The following is a 23,630-nucleotide window of genomic DNA, read 5'->3' as shown; positions in this document are numbered from 1 at the left end:
GATTGCGAGGCATCGTTATTTAATTATAAAAATAGAATATGATGCTAAAATCAGCATTGGTGCCTAGCCTTTTATCCTCAATATCAATAATTTGCAAAATGACAGTGATACATTTTTGTTTCTCTTTTTCTAGATATGCAGATATTTCTGCTTATGCTGGTCTCCAGTGAAAGAAAAGTCTTTTCTACAGATTTGTCAGGGTTCTTTCTCTTATTTTCACAAATTACTTTCTCCTTAGAAGACTTCTCAAAGTTCTCTGTAATGTCACATTTTTTTCTTTTACACCTGCATGGGTTGGTTCTGCAGCATTCTCATTTGTGAGGCAGGCTTAGGCATATTCTTAGAAGGAAACCTTATTGCGTCAACGGGGAAAGAAAAATGCATCTTTAGTAAAGAGAAATGACCTGAAGATTTTTTTCCCAATGAACACTTCAGTAATTAATTACAATGTAGTGAATATCCACTTCTTAATTTTAGCATTTAAATATGTGCACAGGCTGTTCTGATAAACATTACAGGACAGAAAAGACAGAGCAAAGAGATGTGCGCTCCCTGCCTCGGAATAAACCTGCCAAAGGAGAGGGTCAGCTATGCAAACGCTGCAAATGCTGCTGCAGATACACGCTGGGAGTACCTTCTGGCACAATACCTGCCGTTTTGCAGCAGCCGCTGCAATAGAAAGCTGAGGTGGGTCGTATTTTCCCCTAAGACACGGGATTCTCAGTTGTACCCCAGAAAACCGCTGACGACCCAACTCTGTCGGCTCTCCCGGCGTGTGTGCACAGGTGTAACCTCCCGCGCAGGGACGTGCAGTCGCTAGCGCGATGGAGGGGGTCACAGACAGCACGATGAGCGCCTAATGAAGTGCGGTGGCTCGTAGCCATGGCACCCGCAGCGCAGGCTGGGTCTTAAGGGTTCGGTTTGTCACCGTCGATTTGGATTACGTGGCGCTGCGGTGGCTGCGTCGATGACAAGGGGCGCACCCGCTGGTGCTTCTGGAGAGAGGATGGGTCTGTCGGGGCTAGGGCAGAGCTGTGCCCCGAGCACCTGTGGTTGATGTAGAACCACTTCTATGAGCCCGCATCCCCCGGGCTGTGTTGCTGGATTACTGCGTTACTGAAGACCCCACAGGTGCCTGCCAAACCTCGACTGCAATGACAGCTGTGACAGTGCGTTGAAAGTGTTCGCCATAAATTATAAAAAAACTTCCCTGTGAAAATGTTTTACAGGGGGTTGTAATGTGTATTTTCTTCACGCGAAATGTGTCGAGTGCAAATGGCTCTTTCGTAAGGCTGCGGTGTGAAGGCTGTGTGGCGGAGCTCAGTGACCTTAGTTTTACCTGGAACCTCCTTAAAAAAGGGATGTTTAATATATAATAAAGTACTAGGTCATAAGGAATGGACAAAATGCCAAATGTGTAGGTCTGTGTCTGGTGACACTAACTCACCGGGTTGTCTGTGTCTTAGAGTGAAAGCTCATACAACCTTAAGGTCTAATATTGTAAAGTGATCCGTACCGTTTTTAGATAATATCATAATTTGTATTAATCATTGTTGATTAAAAATACTTTTTTTTAATTTTCCTTGTAGGTCAGCAAGTTGGAAAGAGAGAAAAATCAGGAAGTTAAGCAGATCAAAGAGCACGAACAGCATAAAAGTACAGTGGTGGTAACAGAGCTCAAAGTCAAACTTCATGAAGAGAAAATGAAGGAGCTCCAAGCTGTTCGAGAAGCACTTTTGAGACAGCATGAAGCTGAACTACTTAGAGTAATAAAAATTAAGGATAATGAAATCCAGAGGCTACAGACCCTTCTCAATGCTGTACGTGATGGGGCTCCTGACAAGGTGAAAACGGTGCTGCTCACGGAGGCGAAGGAGGAGGCCAAGAAGGGGTTTGAAGTTGAGAAAATAAAAATGCAGCAAGAAATTTCAGAGCTGAAAGGGGCTAAGAAACAGGTGGAAGAGGCTTTAACTATGGTCATCCAAGCTGACAAAATTAAAGCAGCGGAGATAAGGAGTGTGTATCACCTGCATCAAGAGGAAATCAGCAGAATTAAGAGGGAATGTGAGAGAGAAATTCGTAGACTGGTACGTGTTGCTGTCTGCATCTATGTTTTTACTAACACTTATGTTATTGATAGTAGGTAAATGAAAGTTCAGTGCTGGACTCAGATGAATAGATAAGGATGGGCACTCAAACTTCTGGAGCTTGCTTCAAATCTGTTTTACATTTACTAGTAGAGATGTCAAAATTTTTTTTAAAAAATGATTAGGATGTTTTGTAATGAACTTCTTTATCCATGTCAGTGCCTATTAATATTGTTCACATTTCAGATATCAGGAAGAGGCCTTGGGTTACTAGCTGGTTCGGGGAATTCTACAAAACAGTTAGGCTTCTTGGCCCATGCCTGTTTCCCCACCATTTGTTCCTTGCCAACCCACCTTGGTCCCTCGCTGTCCCTGCCTTTGCTAGTCCCCGTAAACATCACATAATGAGCTTTACACAGTCCCAAAATGCTCGCTCTTCTGCATCCCACGGCGAGTCCCATGCCCTGTAGGCAATGGCCCCCTTCACCCTGCCAGGCGTTCAGGAAGGGGCTCCTCTCTGCCACCCGCCTTGGTGGCTTTCCCCCAGGACAGGCGCCGGCGTTCCTCCTGCGGGGGCCCTGCGAGCAGCGACTCGGCAGGCTCCCCGCCTCAGTGGGTTACTGGGGTGCCTCACCCATCACTGCTCGTCTCGTCCTCTCCGGGTCTTTGTGTATGCCGATCAGCCTGCAGTCGCCTAACCCAACCCTCCGAGTCTCGGGTGCAGCTGCGTGACTCTCAAAGGCAATAGCTGCATGCTTATGGCTTCCAAGTATTGCTCCGCTGTGTTTGGAAACCTGTTGGAGAGATTAAATTGGATCGTGTTGCTCGGAAAAGGGGAGAAGTCCCTGCGGGCGGGAGCTCCCTCCAAGAGGGAAGTCTTTGCATAGAGCCTGGCAGGCCACCAACACTTTCTGTGTTTTAGGATGGTTTCTTCTCCGCTGCCATCTCAGACGCTTGCCTTACGATTCAGAGTCTTGTGAGTGCACAGCTGATTTGCAGGACTGTATCCCTTAACTTGCTGCCATTCCCAAGGACATGGGAACAAATGCAACACCCATACTCTCGTGATGCATATTTTGGGTTTTGTCTCAGTATTTATTTCAAGTTACCATCTTTTTGCATTCGCCTTGCTTTTTTATAGCATTCAGCGTGTCAGTATAAACTCATCCATGTCTATTCTAAGTCATTATCCCTTGACTATTATCCAAATCCTAAAAAAACCTTAAAAACGCACAATCAGCTCACAGACTGGCCCCAAGCCAAAGCATGGCAGCGTAGCCATGCTGCATGGATGCCCTGCAGAACCGACCCGCCACAGGGTTGGTACAGCGTCGTCTGTGTCCTAGCGAACCAAAGCGACTGGCAGCGGCGGACGCACCGCGCGCTGCTCCGTTACTCCGCGGAGCATTACGTACCCTTTATTAGCCACTCGTTCTCTCAGACTTTAGGCTGTTAAGGTTTTTCTTTCCCCCTCATAGATTATTTGATTTTTATGAAGAGGATATTAAAATAATTTATAACCAACTGATTCATTGATACTGTTCAAATATCCCGCAGTGTAAGTACTTTCTTCTCCAAACATACATTACTAGATGCATTGATTTAATACACCAGAATGAAAGGATGGCTAATGTACATCCTAAATAAACTTGCTGCATTACATGAAAAGTCCACGCTAATGGCCTCTAATGTAGAAGCTATAAAATAAATATGTTCTTACTTATAAGGAATAGAGTGGTTTGAGGTTCTGTTTTCTAAATTGCCTTTGAAAATCAAACTTTTTTTTAAGTCCTGCTTGAAAGAATCAGATTATCTACCTGTACTAATTCAATTACATGATGCCATCATTTTACCAAGCCCTGAGTGCTTCCGGAATGGCTGGAAGGACGCTCAGCCCCATCGGCTCGGCTGTCATTGATTCCAGCAGGAGCTGTGGGCTGCCGGCACCTTGCAGGGGAGGGCCCTGCCATTTCGGGGGGGAAAGGCTGGTGCCACGTCATCTGATGAAAGCTCTCCTCTCTATGAAAATGAGCCAATTCTCAAAACACTTCAACTATGACTGAAAACCAGTGCTTTTTCCCCTTTTTCAGACAGGGGACATCTACAAAGTACACTCATTGAACCTCACTGGGGTTGCAACGAGGTAGAAACGCAGAATAGCCCGACGAGAGCGGGCGCGTCCAGCCAGCAGAGCGATGGCGTTGCACCTTCGTGTAGCAGCTGTGGCAGACATCCAGCCCTGAGCTGTTAATGGATTCACATCAGGATTTTAAAAGCTCCGTGATTCATGTACAATGCATTATTTAGCCGTTTTAAGCAAGGGGGGAAGTAACATTCGAGCAAATTATTCTTTCACGCCTAGAAAAATACTGCTTTTTTTGTTTAGTCAGAATAGAGAAAGACAAGTAGTACTTGTTCATGTTTAGCTTTGTCATGGGGCAAAGTCCTTTAACATAAAGTAATTTTTTGAAGTTATTTATCTCTGATAGGTACAGTTTTTCATTTCCAAGTCAAGTACATCTACGCAGGCTTAGCTTATGGAAAATACTTCCATACAGTCAGACAAAGATTGTTTTAAAAAGGTGAGTTAGTACTAATCCATTATTTTCCTTTCAAATTAAAACTAGTTTTTTTTCTTTGTTGGACAGATAGGAATACATTTGTTGATGTCTCACTGCAGACTTTTGGAAAAATGTTAGATGGCCTTTAAAGTAACAGATGTGGTAGGAAGATACGGAATGCTGTATCTTCCCAGATGTATCTTCCAGAATGCAAAAAGAAACTGTACAGCCATCAAATTTACTTCAAGTAAATCGGAGTTTATTTTGGTCTTTGGCATCATCCTCTTTTGCCAAGGGAGATGCAGGGTATATATGCTCAGGCTTTCAAAATAAGCAGCTCTAATGCAAACCTTTCAATTTTGTTGACTTTGAATGCAGTTAAGCTGTCGCATCAAGCCAAACCCCATGCCAGTGAATGAACTTTGGCCTCCCCAGGTCTCTACGGGGAATCCCTGCATTTTTGCCCTCTTCCAGAAGAGGTCTCGGAGAAGGCACAGCTGCACTGCAGCCTGTCAAACCAGCTGTGCCTGCCTGCGCTGTACTCATCTCCCGCAGGAAAACTGAATCCAAAATATTCTTGTGGTCAGAAGGAGGCTTCCAAATGCAACTGCCAGCTGGCTCCTCCCCAGCTTGCGCTCTCGCGCCAGGACGTGTTTTCAGCAGACCCTACGTACAGAGCAAAGAGGCTGCTGCAGTAGAGGGGCAATATTCGCGGGTGGGAAGTTGGGTAGTTTTGCGCTACGGGCACACAGAGGCTTGCAGATTGCAAGAGCTAACCAGGTGTAATCTCTCTTTAGAACCAGTTCCTGCTTAGCATTTACCAAATAAAAATTCTAGTTATTTATTCTAGTTATTTTTCAGGTGCCAGGGTAACTATTACTCATTGATGCTGATGGCTTTGGACTAATCCCATACAGCAGAGCTGAGCATCTTCCAGTTCTGTGAGCAGCGTAGGAAAGGAAATAACGTGATTTGCAAAAGTGTATGTTCAGATTATTCTGGCCTCGTGTTTCTGTTTGCACATATGGCTTGTACTGTTTGTGTCTGTAAAGTCTGAGTGTGATGCTCTCCAGAGAAGTACAACTAACCCAGTTAAGCTATCCCTGGCTCAGAATCTTAAAAAATGTTAATGTAAAAGATGAAAGTCCCTTGCAGATGGTAACAAGTAAGTATGGCAACGACCTTCTTTCTAAAGAATTTCTAATTTTAGTAAACTTTATTTTAAATTTAATTTGTGCATTTTAAAACAGCTTAAAATCCTACACGAATGTATTTAATCTCCCACTAATAACAGCACACCCTGTGTTAGTGTGTGCATGTCCAGGGAAAACAGCCCTTCAGTCAGGAGGGCTCCCTCAGATCAACCGGCCTCGAATTTTGCTTAATGGGGACTAAAATGCAATGTGGTAAAGAGCATTTAAATTTTACTTAAATGCAGATTGGTCAGAAAGGAGGAGTGCTGAACAGCAATGGCCACTGCAGCCTCCCTTCCTCCTGTCTTGTTAATAAGGGGACTAAAGCAGAAGTCAAAAAAACTGAAGAAATTAGATTTGTTGGAGACTGGAAAGTGTTTCTTTTCAGTTTAAGATGCTTCAGTTGATGATGACTATCAAAAGGTTTAATAACCTGCTCTGATACCTCATGTAAGACCGTTGTCCGCTGAGACCTTCACGGCTTCCGTGCGGTGATCCAACACCACGGAGAGGAGATCAATCTCAGTGCCACTGAGCATCCATGTCTACAGGCGCTTCCCCGAGATTTCTCTGGTAGGCAGCGGTAAATTACTGAAGATGTGTGATTCAAAGGACAATATCAGATGAAAAGTGTAGGAAGCTGACTTTTTAAATATTAATTTCATGGGTGATTGATTTAGTCTTTATCGTCTCCTTTTTATTCCCTTGTATGGTGAGAAATTGCCATATTTGGTATTATAAAGGTATGTCAGCAGTCATCCTATACTGAAAGGCAGACAAATTATTCAAGGTGAATAATTTCTTCTTGCAAATGTGGATTATTTTTTACCATTTGTGGTTTGAACCTTATTTACAACAGTATTTATTCCAACTAAACCCAGACTACTGAAGGTTTTTGTTTTATATTAAAAACTATACGACATTACTCCTACATTTTCGAGGGTCAATAAACCTCCTAGTTCAGAGCTGTTCCTCTTGTGTCTTACAATCCAGTTTTTAAAAAAGCTTTTCTCTACAGTCCTAAACAAGAAGTCTGCTCTCTTCTGTGCTGTAACCGCGCTGTCGTTGTGCTGCAGCACGCCGAGCACAGGCCTCGGGGCTCCCCTACGTCTGCCAGCGCTTTGGAACCGTTGGCAGCGGACGTGAGGTTTCTGCTTTTGGCAGCGCAGCTCTGAGACACCGCACGCTTCATCTTATGGCTTTTACCAGTGGCCCCGAATAGGTACGCTGCCCTGAGCATGGCCTGAGTGCGAGGCAAGTACGACGTACGGCTGAAGGCAGAGCAAAAGAGGGAATGCAAAATAAGGCGAGTATGGGAGAAATCTTTGAATCTTTCTTCATGCACGGTTATTTCTCCCATCCAATGTACTTTACTCTTCAAATATAGTGTTACATATAATTCTGTTAGAATTTTTGTTACCAACCGTGCAAATTATTATTCATTCAAAAATCTACTCTGATTAGTAATTTTTTGAATATATCTTAATATAAATCCAGAAGTATCTAGCAATTTGGTATGGGCAGCTTTACATACAACGCTACCGGTTCTGTGTACGGCAATTCACACCTCAGTCTCCAAAAGGAACCAGTTTTCAGAAACAAAAGCCTTTAGTCACCTAGCAAAGGAAATTTTTTGGTTATTTATAGCCTGAGTGGGGCAGCAAATTACGATTTCACCTGCACCACTTAACCTTTCTATGCTTAACAGCTTAACACTGCGTGCATCTCAACATCGTTGCAGTGATTTCATGGAACTGTGGTGCTGTGCAGGAGGGTGAGGAGGGTCCAACCCCTGCCCGTCCGTGTCAGCCGTTTCAGCCGGTGAAGCTGCCAGCGAGGCAGCCGCGGCGCTCAGGTTCGAGCGCCTGTTCCCGGGGAAGCGTCGGAAGCCGGTGCGATCCCAGGGGAGCTGCGCCGTCGGCCCCGCGCCATGGGTGTCCTGCTAGAGGAGCGGTTGCCGTGTCGCCAGGTCCCGGGTCGTGCGTGACTGTAACACTTGCTGTAGCACGCTAACCATCCAGAAATGGGCACGTTTACCTTTACTGCGTGGGTTATGAACGCTTTCTGTTTGGTTAAGTATAACCGTGATTTAATCAGTCTGAAACAGAATCGTTCTTTGGCCAAAGTTGTAGCGGAATCACGTTGCAGAATGAAGTTTTTGGCAATGCATGTCGCACGTGTCCTTGTTTAACCGAAAACAGGTGACATATCGTCTCCTCTCGTGTCTGACGGGTTGGCAAGGCTACTGGAACAACAGCCATGCGCTGCTGGCAGTGATCACCTTTTTATGAGGATTAATTCCAGAAGGTGTGAGAGGAGGAGTTTCCTGGGTGATCCTGGGAGGTGCGACTGCACGGGCGATGAACCGCAGCTGGCGCTGTCCTGCGGGACGCTGCTGCTGGGGCTACGCCCGGCAGCTTCCAGGCACGGGCGATGGCTGCCAGTGTGTAAGGGTTGCTTCGTTGCTTCAGAAGAAGCAATGGGATAGCCACAGGTTTTTTTTCTAACGTCATCTAATGTTGACTCCTAAAAACCCATGCCACCTGCAAGGTTCAGCTAATTCAGAGCCTAGAGAGTGTATTTTCAGCTTACAGCAGAGCCAAGCCCAGCGCGCGAGGCTACCAAAGCCCCCAGCCGTGCTCCCCGCGGCGGCGTGCCCACCCCACCGCTCCTGCACTGGGCCATGGATGCACAGGGTGAGCCAGCCCGGTGAGCTGCCTTGGCATTAGCCGTGAAAGCGAAAAAGAGCGGTTTTCCCGTGGATCGATATGATGAGCCAACTTCTCCTATTGCATGACCCAGCACTGGCATAGCATTTGGGAGGGAGAGGCAGGGTGCGGGACCACCTCTTCTGGGGGGCTTTGCTCTTGTGTCATAGCTTAACCGCAATGAGAAATTATCCTTTTGAGGAGCTGCCGCTCATTGCAATGCCTCTAGCAGCAACGTCAGCATGAAACGCTCTCAGCTTTCACCTCCTCCCCCAAGAACAGGGGAGATGCATCAGTTTCTGGCCCCACTCTGCCAAAAGGCTCAGTAGAACGGGCTGGGGTGTTCCTGGGAGCCACAGCATGGGCACGGGAGTGACACAAGTGGCTGTAAGGAGCATTTTGCTCTTCTAAAAGTACATCATGTACTTTGCAATGTGCAGCTTATTACTGCAATATATGTTGTCATGTATATTGTAACGAGATGTTACAATAGCCTGAGAGGTGATTACGCCTTGCATTTTGTTTTTCATCTGTACCGAAATAGGGAGAATTTCCCTTGGTCAAAAAAAGAGAAATCTCAGCTTGCTCCTGTATTGCATCGGCTGTGTTCCCATCGTTTGCGATGCTGGGAATCAATGCGGATTTGGTGCTGCAGCATTGTATGACAGCCTGACTTCGGCGTGTAAGCACGTTAGGGGAGTTTAAACGCCTTGAGTTAGGAACATGAGCAAGCCAACAAGTACTCGGCAGGTATGCGTATCACTCGGCGGGTATGCTACTGCCGCGCCCCCAAGCCATCCGTAAAACATAAATCTTAGTGTTTCGTATAAACGTGCGGTATGAGAACACCAGCTTGAGGTGTTCTTGTCGAGTATTTGGCAAAAAAAGGTTAAGTCAGTCTAGGTGGCTGTCGCTGGTGAGTGACCTGTGTCACCAGGACAAAGGGGCAATTGCATTTATTTCTTTGAGAGCCTTAAGGAGAGCGATCGGGAAATGGAGAGGGAAGGTGGATGTGAGCACCGCCGGCGTCCCTGTCTGCCAGCCCGTGCGTGCACCCCATCTCCCGGGGGGTGATCGCGCCGGAGGGGCGGCTCCGTCTCCTTCATCTGGGCCTTCTGCTGTCCGCGGGGCTGACGGGGGCTGGCGCCTCAGTCCCCTGCTCCCGAGGGCCAAGGCCTGGGGCAGCTCTCCTCGCACGTCTTAAATGCCGGCTCTGACACCATGCCCATGGGGAAATGCATTTGTCATGTAACAGCTCCGGCTGGAAAGGGGCTTCTCGTTTGCATTTAAATCCACTGCCCGCGAACGACCGGCTTTTATCCACCATTATTTCTGGGGCGTGCGGCTGCGCTCCTGATGGCGTCTGTGAATTTGCAGAGCGGCAAAGGCTCCAGGAACATCGCAAGGAGAGATTTCCCAACCAGGGAACCTACGCGTTCACTTTACAATCATGATGGAAATAATACACTTCAAAAGAATCGCGCGGCTTAAGACCAGCTGCGCGTCAGACCCGTGATAGGCATTGCGCTGGGTAGCGCAAGGAGCGAATAACGAATTTAACTTTGCAGGGGATTATGTTTGCATAATTGGCATCAGCTGTGCGCACAGGCTGGTTATTAATTAGCACTCCCACATAAATACTCACCCCAAGGCAAGGCAGCCTGCTAGAACCGAAGCGGGAACACCTGCGGCGTGGCGCGGCGCGGCGCATCCTCTCGGTGGTTGGATGCCGATGCCCTTCCCCAAGCGCTGCCGGTGTCTGCAGCCATCGCGGGCGCGTGGGGAGGAGAAGCCCCGCCGGTCCCGCGCCCGCCGCAGGATGAGGCCGGGGCGGGCGACAGCTGGCGGGGTGCGCGCCTCTTCCCGTGAGTTGTGAGTTGTTTCTTGCCTTTACGTTTTCTTAATGTGGCTAAAGCTAGGAATAAATGTGCTAGATGTTTTTCCAGTGAAATGCTTCCTTCCGTTTGTACTATTTCTAAACGTTGCTATTTAATAATGGGCTGCAAACATCACGCTGATGCATGTTTCATGAACATGCATTTAATCATATGAGGGGAAATGCGAATACTGATGTTTCTGTTGTTGTTTATGAAGATTGTGCTTGGGGTTTTTTCTGGAAAACAAACCGTTAGTGAAATACTGTGGAATCTTCTGTATTTTCTCCAGTTTCTTTGTTCCTCCTAATTTAAAGTGTTGCCTATGTTGTAATATGTCTTTGTTTTCATGTAAATTGGGATCAACTACCCAATATTCTGCTTATTTTAAACAAATAATCACTTGATGATGTGTTACCTTTTCATCTTATACATCCATTTCGAATTCTACCTGATTAGGTATTTGGCAGAAGGACCTCAGGGGGCATGTCTTTGTTTCATTCAAAGTTAGTAGCCCATTGCCTTAATGGAAATCGTTGAAAGCACCTTTAATAAAATGGCACCCAAAGTACATTTTATTTGCTCCATTTTGCTAAAAGAACCTAAATTTTGCACAACCTTGAAACACAGTTCCCCCGCAGGTATTTGCAAGTTGTCCTGTGTTGTTTTTTGGCAAAAGCCGGCTCTTCCCCCGGGGGCGATGCGGGATCCCTCTGGGTTTGCAGCCCGGTTCCCCCTTCCCGCAGCTACGGAAGGGCAGCGCTGCCCCGGGCGGTGCGGCCCTCGGGGAGCACCTTGGCTCTCGCCTGCAGCTGGAACCGCGGAGCTGCCCTGGGGCGCAGGGCGACGGGGCGACGGGGCGACCCAGCGCCTGGCCGGGGTCCGGAGGCAGCCTCCACGCTGCACCGCGGAGCGACGTCGTGCCCCAACCCTCTGTGTCCTCTCCTGCGTAATTATTTCACAGCCTGAAGCTGTAAGCAACCCCGCCACCCAAAAACACCTAGCGGAAGTAATTTCCCGATGCCCTTGCTCGGTGTGTGTAAACTGCCATCGCTTGCTTTTTCCCTGGGCGCGCCTTTTGTGCAGTTATTGGAAACAAAGTGCTTTGAGTTTATCTGTTAATTCGCAATGTCATTTTTTTTTTCTTCCAGGTTTACAGACAAAGCTATCAAAGATAAAAGCATCCAGTGCAGTTCTTGCAAGGCAAAAAGTTCTTATTTCAAGCAGGCTGCATTTTAAAAACTGATCATTTAAATTAAACGTGTAAAGTCTCAAAAACTTATGCCAAAAAATCTTACGCATGTATGGTGTCTGAAACCAGATCAACAGATGTTTTAGGGCATGCATACGATTTCTTTGTTTGCGTAGAATCATTATCCGTAAGCACCTGTGCAACCCTGTGGCGCGAGTGTAATTAACACTTTATACTCACGTGCAACGTGTGTGTACGCAGCCCAGCTGGGAAGAGCCTGAGGTTCCGTTGCAGCGTTGTGCATCGTCGCAGACGCTGAAGGAGATTTTGGGCTGGGCTCAGTAATTTTTCGCCGCCAGGCAGGGCGCGGGCCATGCCTGTCTGAGCTCTCTGAACGGACTCCAAGGGTCTGAGCCAGGAGCCAGCCACGGCACGTGCACCCAGCCTGCAGTGCCAGCCGCCCCGCGGGCCCTGGCACGCCTCCCAGGCGGAGGCTTTAATTCCACACCAGCATTTGGGAAAAATATCCAGAAAATATCCCTGGAGCACCCGCAAATTCGATGTGCCCGATCCAACGGTGATGAGCGTGGCTCTGAACTCAGCGAGAACAGTGCAGGCGAACAGGACAGAGGAGAATTCGGGATAGCTGGGCGCTTGTCATTCAAGCGCTTAATGATTTTGCATAATGTTTATTATGCATAAGCAAAACCTTTCATGGAAAGGGGATAATTAAACAAATTGCTCGCATGGGAGACTTTTGGAAAAAGGATTTTAAAAACTCGCATTCCTTCTGTATTTTGAAAAGTAAAAGGATATTCAGGTTTTAATATTTTTCTTTTAAAATGATGAATCCAGATTTTCAGATGGTGATGTTCAAGCAAGATGCTGCAAAATCATTGAAATGTTTGAGTGAACTAATTCAAATTGTGATATAAATATTAGGTTTTAATTTTTTTTAAGGTATTCTGAAATGGTACTGAGAATGTGGGTTATTTCCCAGTCCTTTTAACGAAAAAAATCCTGCTGAAAAGAGAGATTTTATTCTGGGTGGCCTCCGAAGGAAGAGTAATGCTCACGAGTTGGTTAAGCGATTCGGTTCACATGTTCACTGTCAAATACTCGTTGCTGTTCTATTTCCAAGAGGCCGTTGTTGTATTTTCCATGTTGAGGGGTGTCGGCTCTGTGCAACTGTTCTCTGGCCGCGTTTGGGGTCGTAAGATGCTCTGCTGTTGTCAAGCCGCTGCCTGCCTGTGTGATTGTGTTCTGTTCTCCTTGTAGATGGAGGAGATTAAATTTAAAGACAGAGCAGTCTACGTGCTGGAGAGAGAGTTAGGGGTTCAAGCCGGGCATGCTCAGAGACTGCAGCTCCAAAAGGAGGCTTTAGATGAACAACTTTCCCAGATCAAAGAGTCTGATCGGCATCTGAGCAGCCCCAAGCGGGAACTTCCTTATGCAAGTGGTGCAGGAGACGCTTCAGATCATTCGGGAAGCCCCGTAAGCACTTTCACGTGGTTTCACCTACGCAAACGAGCAGACGGAGTGACAAAATGGCACAAAGTGACAGAATCTTGATGAGTGCATCCCTTGAGCAACAGCTTTCCCATAGCCGTGCAGGGGAAACCCCCAGGCACCGCTTTCTCGCTCTCGTTCGCGAGCCAAACCTTTGGGATTCAAAATCAAACCTTGTTATGGGAGAGCTTTTGCTTTTTTGTTGTTTTGTTTCCCGGTTTGTTTGGTTTGGTTCTGTTAGCAGGGTGAAATTTTTCTGTTCTTCTTCTCTTCCTTTTCCTCACTGTACCATACTTCTGCCACCTGCCTTAATTTGACAGTTTGACACGATTTTGCCAACAAATGATGCAAATGCATTTCTAACCAAGTAATGTATGTGTGCTAGCTTTCAGAACTGCTAACAATGGATTTTGTGAGCAGATGTACAAGGCCAGTTTACAAAGGGAAATGGGGGAAGGTAATCGGTGCATGGAAGTGCGGGAAGTCCCCTGGTCCTCCTGAAACACCGCTGCTAGCTCGGGTTTTCATGCTGCTACGTGCTCTCGCTTTCAGTGGACCAGAAAGTGAATTAAACACCTGTTAACCTGTTCTCTCCTAATTCTCTTCTGCAACGCAATATCCAGAACATTAAATTTTAGTCACCCTTTCACAATGGCTTTTTTAATATAACTATGGCACCTTTCTGCTTTTGCCTTAATTTGCTAATATTAAAAAACCCTCGGTTAACTGACCTCTTATATCTGACGTATGCAAATTTTCTTCATTGCTGATTCTCATCAAGATTTCTTTTGCAACAGCCTTAATTTTCTCAGTAGAAGTGTAAATACTTGTACATGAGCAAACCAATCTATTTTATTCTTTGTCCCAAGCCTCTCCTGCACCTGTTGAATGAGGAACCGTAGACCCCCCAAAAGTGCCACCAGCACTACGGACACTAATTTGCTTGTTTCGATTTGTCCTCGACTTCTGCCAAACGTCAGAACAAGGCCTAGAGAAGGGGGAAAAGTCTGTCACATTTGTAAACAGATGTAACTTCTCTCTGATTCTGAACGAGAACATGTCTACCTATACCTCCATTCATTTAGAATTCGATTTAAGCATTTTCACTCAGATGAAGTGCTACCCCTTTGGCTTTGCGAGTGACCCTTTAGAACCCAACAAGGGCCACAGCTTTATGGAAGAAGAGCTTATGCAATGGTATAATTGCATGGATTTTCCCCATTTGTACTTCAGTATTTTTAATAACATTTTCTTATAACAAAGTCCTCAGAGTGGGTGATGTGTCTGAAGCACTCAGTTCAACAGTGGCATACGTTGGAAACATTGCCTTAATTTTTGATATTTTCTTTTCTCTTTCCAAGTTTACCATTTGTGACGTTGTATTTGCATATACATACTTCTGCATTTGCATACTTTGTTACATTTTCACTCCTAACTTTCTGTTGGTCTCATCCTGCAGCTTTCAGTGGTCAGTTAGGTTACGTAGGTTACACTCTGCCGTGTAATGTTTTGGAATGTTTGGATTTGGGATAAGAAAAAGTTTGAGCTTTGAAAAATATTGATATTGCGTGTAAACTTATGAACAGTTATTTGCAGTTGATCTTTGTTTTAGGAACAGCAGTTGGATGAAAAGGATGCCCGGCGTTTCCAACTTAAAATCGCTGAGCTGAGTGCCATCATCAGGAAGCTGGAGGACCGGAACGCGCTGCTGTCGGAGGAGAGAAATGAGCTGGTGAGAGCAGCGGCGAAGCGTGGCAATGGCTGCTCGTGAATGCGCTGCCGTGGCAGTGCCTTACCCCCAAAATATCGAGATATTTTCCTCTATGCCATTTTGAAATCACTGCAGGAGCAGCTGGCTCATCCTTACACTCTGTGTTTGGTGGTATGCCACGTTACACTCATCTTTGGTTATATAACAACAAATTTTTAAGATGGCATTAGCTGGAATAATTTTTATTTATTTTTTTAAAATAAATACCTTCCCCTTATGGTATGCTTGTTGCACAGACTGAATACCTCATGAAGGAGGAACAATCTGCTTCCCAATGGAAAATACCAAGAATTTTTGATCAATTCTGCTTTGCATTAGGAGAAAATACTGCTAGTGTGCTGGTTAAAGAAAATGATTAATATATTTGATGAAAAATAACAGCTCTGGAGGTGTTAATTCTCTGTTTATCTTTCAGTTAAAACGTCTTAGAGAAGCTGAAAGTCAGTATAAGCCCATTTTGGACAAAAATAAACGCCTTAGTAGGAAGAATGAAGAATTGTCACATGCCTTACGTCGAATGGAAAATAAATTAAAATTTGTAACACAAGAAAATATAGCAATGGTAGGTCTCTGTATGCTCCGGGAAGAACGTGTAATTTAGTACTCACGGGGCTGATGAAGTCAGGCATCATCCCAAACTTGCAAGTTCGATAGGAAGCTTTCCCCTTTCCAGTGCTTGCTGAGATGCTCTGTGGTGCACTACTGAGCGGTCTGTGGCTTGAACATGTTTTGTTTTACATAAATGTTTTATTTTATCTTTAAAAACAAATAGTTCTGAAGAAAAGAAATCACGTGAGCTTTGCGCATTTTGATCAGACTGCTCAGTCACTGGCTGCTCAGCTTCCACGTGAGCACAAATCACCCCGCTCCACCTTTGGCTTTTGTACCAGAATCACCTCGGAATCCCTAGGAGATCTGCACTTGTGACTCCCTTCCCTTTTTTCCAGTTGGATATAGTTAGTGGGCAATAGCCGGTAGCAAGTAGCCATGGCATTGCACGAATGTAGGAGGGCTGGGGTCATCCCCGTGGCTGCGGGACTGCTGCAGATCAACACTAGCGAGAGGAACCCAGAGAGAAGCGACGCTGGTCCCGGAGAGAAGCAACGCTGGTCCCAGCTCCCTGAATTCCTTCTCCACCCAGAGCAAGACACAGAGCTCTTGCAGAACTAAAGAGCAGGCGCAGCTGAGGTGCTGCTAGCCCCTCGCTCTGGCGCGATAGCCCCCGTGCTCGCTGCCCTCCCCGGTGACCGTGAGCTTCTCGTGGCAGTCTGAGGAGCAGGAGCACCCGGTGTGTTTGCAGTCTAGCTGTATCGCCCAGCGAAAGCGGAGCAGGGTGGCTGCTAGAACAGCTGTTAGGTTAGCTGCATGGCTAGCTGTACAGGGAAGGGTTGGGTGCTGTCCTTTGGCAAAGCCTCCTCATCATTTCCTCTTCTGCCGTGTGGGTTTCTTTTAGAGGCAAAGAGCTGGAACAATAAGGAGACCGAGCTCTTTAAATGACCTTGACCACAGCCAGGAAGAAAGAGAAGTTGATTTCCTGAGACTGCAAGTTATTGAACAGCAGAATATCATTGATGAGCTCTCCAAGGTAAGGTGCAATACTGCTGCTCTCATGCGAGGTCGACTGAGGCAGAACAGGAAGCCTAAGCAAGGGGTGCTTGGGGTTCTGTGATAATCATAGAATCATAGAATCACAGAATCGTTTAGGTTGGAAAAGCCCTTTAAGATCATCCAGTCCAACCATTAACCTACACTACCAAGTCTACTCTAAACCAATCAAGGGTAGACCAGACTGAACCATGTCCCCAAGTGCCACCTCTGCCCGTTTTTTGAACACTTAAGGGGCGTAACACATAAGGGGCATAGCTCGCATCAAGGGAACATGGTAGGTGTTTCTATGACTACTAGTAATTGAACTGAATATAAGTTATCTGTAGCATAGTATTTGGAAAAATCCTTTCAATCTACATTGCCCTTGCGTGACAGAACCATTGCAGCACGTCCAGTAGATATGCCGATGGCCGGACCCTGCACCCATGAGAGACAATGTCAGAGCCCCCTTAGCCGGAGACAGCAGCAAGGCTAAAGATTGCTGTGTACAAGGAGGGTGTTCTGCAATGCTGTGTTTGGGTTTTTGCTGCTTTGTTAACATGTTCTCAGTCATTGGAAAAAGAAAATACTGAAATCCTAATACACCTCAAGAAAATACCTTCTTTTTTTTTTTTAATAAGTCTGTACTTTTACTGACATTATTTCCTTCTTTTTCATTAGACACTGGAAACTGCTGGCTACGTGAAGAGTGTCATGGTAAGAATGATGTTAACTTCATCCTCATCTTCGTATGCTTTAAATTGCTGTTCATCAAAAGCATGCAGGATAGAATAATATTTATTATCGCTTACGTCTCCATTCAGGCAGCAAGGTAACACAGTATTTTTCTCAACATAGATATTGTCAAAGGCTGTATCAGCAGAAGTTGTCCAGCAGAGAAAAAATCAGTGATAGTGGTGGGGAAAGCTCTAGTGAGAGAGGAAAGCTTTTTCCCACCAGGAATGGGATTACCCGAAGGGCGAAGGTCAGCGTGGTCACCGGTCCTGATGGCTGATAGCGAGTGTCCCCCATCTCCGGGACAGCTCTGCCGCATTGGAATTTTTTTAGAGTCTGATTGCCACTAGCTTTGTCTCACCCATACTGGCACGTTCTCAGCCACTGCCCTTGCCCGACTCATCGCTTTTTGTTATTATCGGTAAAAATTTTGTGAAGTTAACCCACTAATTTGTATAGATAAAATGTGTACTGTTCTGTCTTCGTTGCCAAGTGTACGGCAAAGCCTGTGTTGTCAAGCAGAACAGGTACTCAGTTTTCTTCTGTCGCTGCTGCTGGTGGTAGGGTTTGCCATTGGGCTGAAGGTAGTGGCACAGCGCTGACATCACTGCTTGATTGCCTCATGACTGCTAGCGCTGACCTCGTTCATCTAACAGCTCTCTGGAAACAGCTAATGTACCTATCTGCTTCTTTCAGGAACGTGATAAGCTCTTAAGGTATAGGAAGCAAAGGAAAAAAATGACAAGAATTCCTAAGGTAAAAAAAAAAAGCTTGTATCATGACATGCTGACGGGCACGGTGGCTTCCCGGGGTGCTCGGAGCCTCAGAGCCACGCAGGGGGATGTTCTCCTCGAGGGTCTAGAAATGGGTCCTAATCTTAAATCTGGGGTCAAGGACGTTCATAGACAGTATTGGGATAATTCAGACAAGATCTGGTAGGGGTAGGGGAACCTTTTGCGTTGCGCATTCCCCAAGCAATTTCGCTGTCCCGTGGGACTTCCGTGGTGTGTGATTGTCCGAAGATGAGACAGATTTTGTGAATTAGCATGTCTCAAAATGATCTTTTAATGGCACTGCCTGAAAACGTTTGTAGGTTGTAAATAATTCATTATGGAGTTTAGTAACATGCAAAAATTGCTGGTTACAAGGAGCAATGGTTAGAGCTCAGGGTAAAAAAAATGTTAGTTAATGAAGACTTGGCAGGATGTTAATATAAATATTAACACTGTAACAGCATCGTAAGGTATAATGTCAGTGACCTGAGAGTAAGCTGTGCTCTACATAGGAAGAATTAAGGCGGTGATGGAGCTAATGAATCTATAAACAACAAATTGCGGGCGATGTGAGATAACCCCTTACCTCCTGTCATCCTGCAAATGGCAGCCAGGCCTTTGAAGGAGAGTTACGTTCCGTCTCCTTCAAAAGTTATCCACTGCAAATCGAAAAAAAAAAAAAAAAGCCAAAATCTAGACATGTTTTTTGTAAATCAACAATTAAAAATATCTTTAAAACTGTGTTTGAAATGTTGTCTTTGACTTTCAAGCATTTAACAGTAAATCTTTTTTTACCAGCACTACACTAATTCTTTTAAACAGAAAGCAGATTTGAGTGGAAAAATTGATTTCTTCAAACTGTAAAAACGTTGCTGCGGTGATTAAATTTTCAAGTAGAATATTTCTTGAAAATCTAACTTTTCATGTGACAGTTGTGGTAATGGCAGGAGGGACATCGTGGTGATGATGATGGATTAACAGACATTTCAATGCACAACTCCCACCTCACGCTGAGATGAACACACAAAGAAGTAAAAAGGGTGATCTTCCTTAGAAAAGAAATTGGGAGGAAAATACATTAGAAGAAGACAGGGGCTTTGAGGTTGCACACCATACCCAATAACAAATACGACAACTCTGTGATTTGAATAGTTTTAGCTATCGTTAGAGCACTACCGTTGGGGTGAGAAAGCTTTACAGAATATATGTAAAGAACTGGGTGCTTTTTCAAAAAACAATAGAACGAAAATTACCAATAATCTGGGATTCAGGTTCCTCTGGGGGCGTGCATGTTCAAATCGTACAAAGGCGCAGGGTTTAGCCATGCGGCCAGAGCTGTTGCTGTCCCCCCGGTGCCGTCGGGCTGGCGCAGCCGATGGCATCGCGGCCGCGCGGCACGGCCGCACTCGCTCATCCCCTGTCTCCGTCAGAAGCCGGTTGTGGAGACGTTTTTTGGCTACGATGAAGAAGCTTCCTTGGAGTCTGATGGTTCCTCTATCTCATACCAAACTGACCGGACAGATCAAACCCCTTGCACTCCTGAGGATGACTTGGAAGAGGTATTCATTAAAAATACATGTTATTTTGTTTTGAAACCTCACTACTAATTTTTAATGAAATTCCTGGTCTGCCGTATCATTCGTTTGTCACCTCTGACCAGAGAATTAAAAATCTATGTTAAATTTAATACTGTGCATGTTGGTTAATATCTCTGGATCTCAAGTCTTCAGTAATTTCACAACTTCTAGCCAAGCTGGAGACATTACATCCTAAGAATATTAGACTTACAATGGGTTTGTAGGTTAGAGGTCTAAAAAGACTGAGAAGCTGGACAGCCCTAGGAAGATCTGTTCACACTGAGATTTACTGGAGGTTTGTGCACGTGTGGTTTGGTTCAGGTCCTTCTATTTGGCGTTTTGACCTCAGCACGGGGCGCAGCCTTAAGCGACAAGGTTTGTGTTTCTGGCAGGAGAAGCAAGCACCCGTCTGCGGAGGAAAGGCTGTCTCCTCACCCCTAGATTGAGGTCGTGACTTGTCTGAGGCTCTGAACGCAGAGCACACAGTTAGCTGGTAATACAAATAGAAGTGATTGTTCCTGGTGCTTTGCAGGGCTTCCCTACAAATGCGTTCCTGAGCGTGTGTCAGATCACTGCACCACTACATGTTTCTGGGTTTAACAAGAATCTTGTAATAAACAAAAAATTGCTAATAATGACTTGCAGCCTTTTTGTGGTACGCTGGCTGCAATTTTTCATCTGCCATTTCACCTGTTTCATGGGTTGTAATTAGATCTGTTAAAAAGGAACCTAAAGAATTCCTATCTCCGTCATAAAAGATGCATGACTGGTTACCAGGTGTGTGCGGCACTGCAGGGAATCGGAATGTATTTTTGTATGTATAAGCCTATTTATTTTTCATTCCTGTATTGACATTTTTTTCCCTGTTCAGATAGTATGAGGTTTATGCATGCAACCAGCAGTATAATTTCATTTCATGTCAAATGAAATATTCCGGTCAACCTGACATGAAAGCATTCAATGCGGGATATTGCAAGGAGAAAGGAGAAGATGAAGGGCTCTTTTCACGTTGATGTCACCATTTCTACAAGTATTAACTCTAGATTAGTGTTTTAATAATTGAGTGAGACTGTCAGGCTTGGCTGACTCTCCAGATTGGAAACCTTTTGTTGTTTCAAGAAAGTTGTATTTTCATCTTTAAATGTGATGACTTTGCCTGTTACAGTGATAAAGGGCAATTCAGTCATTAGTATGTTATATGGATGATATGGATGGCAAGTTTTTATCTTTCCAAAGCAGGGGGAATTCTCTTTTTTTTTTCCATATTGCATTTTCTTGAAGTGAGTATATGCAAGAGATGTTTAAGGGACAAAAGAGAAATGGTCTGAGGGCACGTAAACAAGGTCCTTAGTACTGTGCTTCCCAAATTGCATTTTGAAAGTAATAATTTTGGGACTTTTAAGAGAAAGCAAACGTAATCCACTCTTATAATATTTTTTACTTCCATTGTGGAGAAAAAAAAGCAACTGGCGCAATGCATATTTGTTTTTAATCCCAGGGCATGGCCAAGGAAGAGACAGAACTGCGGTTTCGGCAGCTGACGATGGAGTACCAGGCTCTGCAACGAGCATACGCCCTATTGCAAGAACAGGTCGGAGGAACATTGGATGCAGAACGAGAAGTTAAGGTCTAAATGGCTTATATTACATGAAAATAAAGGATTGTAATTGTATGGGGATTTCCAATTGTACTTGCTCAGGTTGTTTTCAAGCCAAGGTGGGGTCAGCCAGCCCCTCCAGCACGCTGCCGGCTGGGAGCGCGGGGCAGGGGACCCGGCCGGGCTGCTGCCGGGGTGGGCTCCAGGGTCTCTAACTCCAGCCAGCGTGTCCGGCACCCCCCACGGAGCGCTGGCCGCCGGAGGAACCACCATTGCTGCGCTTTGATCTTTTCACCTCTGATCAGTGTAAGGGAAATTCAGAGAGAATTTTTATGGGAAATCCTTAAAATTAAGCTCTTTTTCTATAGAAATCTAGGACAGATAGCCTTAAATATATAATGCTTGGTATTTAATTCCTTCTGGATTCTGTGAGATTACATGATTCCTTATAAAATGTTTGGAAGGCTTATAGCTGAGATTCTTTTTCTTAATCAAGTTGCAAAGTGTCCTGTGCTATTCTGCCTGCCTGTCTGCCTCACACAGCCCACGTAGCTTCAAACATCTGGCATAAAATGTTACGTTTATTATGAGTATGTTTTATATTAAAAGGAGTTGGCAGGCCTTACCATGGACAGAATGCAAGGGTGAATACAATAAATAAAGGGACAAATTCTGTTCTGAGCTAACTAACTGTTTGGAGTTTACCAGGAGAAATGTAGCTGCAAAGTCTTAATTGGGGTCTCTATCTGTTGTGTGAACGTGTTATCCAGGACCACTTGCGGTCATTCAAGGTAAGGCTGACAATAGACGCCCGTATCATCCAACCTGGTGCCGCCGGTGGGGACGCCTCCGGCAGCTGCGGCGCAGCACCGCGTACCGCCCCGCTGCGCCTGTCCCAGCCGCCGGCAGGTCCCTCACCCCGGCTGGACACAAAACAAAAGGCCAAATTCCTCTAGCTGAAGTCCGTCATCACAGTAATATTTTGGCTTTCCTAGCTATATAACTACTCTGGTTTTCTTCTACTGAATAATTAAAAAACTTCTAATTTCACCACTGTCTCCACTGGTGAGTACCTCTCAGCCACCCAGATTTAGCAGCATCCCGTGTCTCCCAGCAACCTCCCTGTTTGGCAATCAGATCATCTCACTCTCTCTGAATGCTCAAACTGCATTAAAAATAATGTTCCCAGAAGCACACGCTCTGCTCTGAAGTGTTAGGGGTTGCACATGTGAAGAAAATCGTGATGGAACAGGACATGCCAAACTTGAAAAGTTACTTGATTTTACTTTTTCCGTAGTGAGACAAGAAGAGGGAACAACGCAGGTAATGCAAACAAATAAGATAGTTTTCATTGTAAATAACAAGATAAATAGCAGATAAATCATTTGAGGAAAGAAAATGTTCTATAAGACAATATTTAACAAATAAAACAGCTAATAATAATGACATTTATTCTCCAGAAAACACATGTAGGAAGGCGGTGTGTATTTAAATAAGCATGAAGCTACAGGTATAGTAAAAAATTCCACACAATACAGTAAGACCATAAGATAGGGTACTAAATGGATAAGGAGGAGCACAGTTTGCCAGTTTGTCATGTTACATATGTAAGGTCGGTTCTGAGCTTTTTAGCTCATCAAAAACTTAAAGGAATCAAGTGTGCCCAGAATTGTGGCATAATAATTTTCATTTGTCTTCATGGAGGAGTGAATCTTTCCATTACCCTGGCTTTTTTAAACACCTTGTTCTAGAATAGGGAAGGCTGCTCACTGCAGGCGTCATGACCAGCTGTAAGAAGCCACTGATGTTTTGCTGTCCTCCTGTCTGCCTAATGGGATGCTGTTAATGTTAATCTTGACTTGAGTCTCAAAATTATTATCCTATCTTACAGACTTCTTTTTATCATTAATGACTAATGTTATGTGCTTAGCTGCAAATTCATTCTGCCAATGAACTTTAAAAAGTATTTGTTAAAAGTATTTGATGTTTTAAGTATTTTCTGCACCTGTGTTAGCTTTTGTCTTGTAGAGAAAGTTTGATTTATTGTTTTTTTTCTTTTTCCCCTCGTCTCCTACAGACACGTGAGCAGCTCCAAGCAGAAATACACCGGTCTCAGGCTCAGATAGAAGACCTGGAGAAGGCCCTCGCTGAGCAGGGGCAGGTAATGCACGCGGCCAAGCGCCGGCCCGTGCTCCAGCCGTCGTGCTGGGGGCGGGAGGGGGCTCTCCAAAGGTGCCTGTTCGTGTCACCCTGTCATACTGCAGATGCTAGTGAGTGTTTATCTATGTATAGAACAATCCCGATGCGACTTCTCAAGAGCTGTTTCATTTCCTACAAAGCGGACACACTAGGGAAGCAATCGGCGTTCCCGTCAGCGTGTGCTGCGGTGACCCTCCCTGTACAACCCCCGTCACCACGGCACCCCTGACTGAGGAGGCACTACTGCAACCTGCCGAGTACTATTTC

At 45.2% G+C, this 23,630-nt stretch overlaps 1 protein-coding gene across 15 annotated transcripts in view; it reads left to right on the top strand.

Moving 5' to 3' along the window:
* Nucleotides 1-23,630, top strand: part of JAKMIP3 (Janus kinase and microtubule interacting protein 3) — a 40,206-nt gene that overhangs the window by 2,410 nt on the left and 14,166 nt on the right. For 3 of the 15 annotated variants that reach the window (XM_075717258.1, XM_075717260.1, XM_075717259.1), the window contains exons 2-11: nt 1,590-2,087; nt 12,894-13,109; nt 14,737-14,856; nt 15,311-15,457; nt 16,349-16,480; nt 17,164-17,199; nt 17,914-17,973; nt 19,421-19,549; nt 21,066-21,194; nt 23,242-23,325. In XM_075717258.1, the coding sequence (XP_075573373.1) occupies nt 1,590-2,087; nt 12,894-13,109; nt 14,737-14,856; nt 15,311-15,457; nt 16,349-16,480; nt 17,164-17,199; nt 17,914-17,973; nt 19,421-19,549; nt 21,066-21,194; nt 23,242-23,325 (1,551 nt within the window). The remainder of the gene's footprint in view (nt 1-1,589; nt 2,088-12,893; nt 13,110-14,736; nt 14,857-15,310; nt 15,458-16,348; nt 16,481-17,163; nt 17,200-17,913; nt 17,974-19,420; nt 19,550-21,065; nt 21,195-23,241; nt 23,326-23,630) is intronic. The other 12 variants (XM_075717272.1, XM_075717268.1, XM_075717267.1 and 9 more) reach the window with 8 other exon arrangements.

The sequence above is a fragment of the Pelecanus crispus genome, chromosome 10 (assembly GCF_030463565.1).
Source record: "Pelecanus crispus isolate bPelCri1 chromosome 10, bPelCri1.pri, whole genome shotgun sequence".
NCBI classification, from domain to species: domain Eukaryota; kingdom Metazoa; phylum Chordata; class Aves; order Pelecaniformes; family Pelecanidae; genus Pelecanus; species Pelecanus crispus.
Note: the sequence above shows the minus strand (reverse complement) of the source record. Positions and strands in the feature narration are given on the sequence as shown.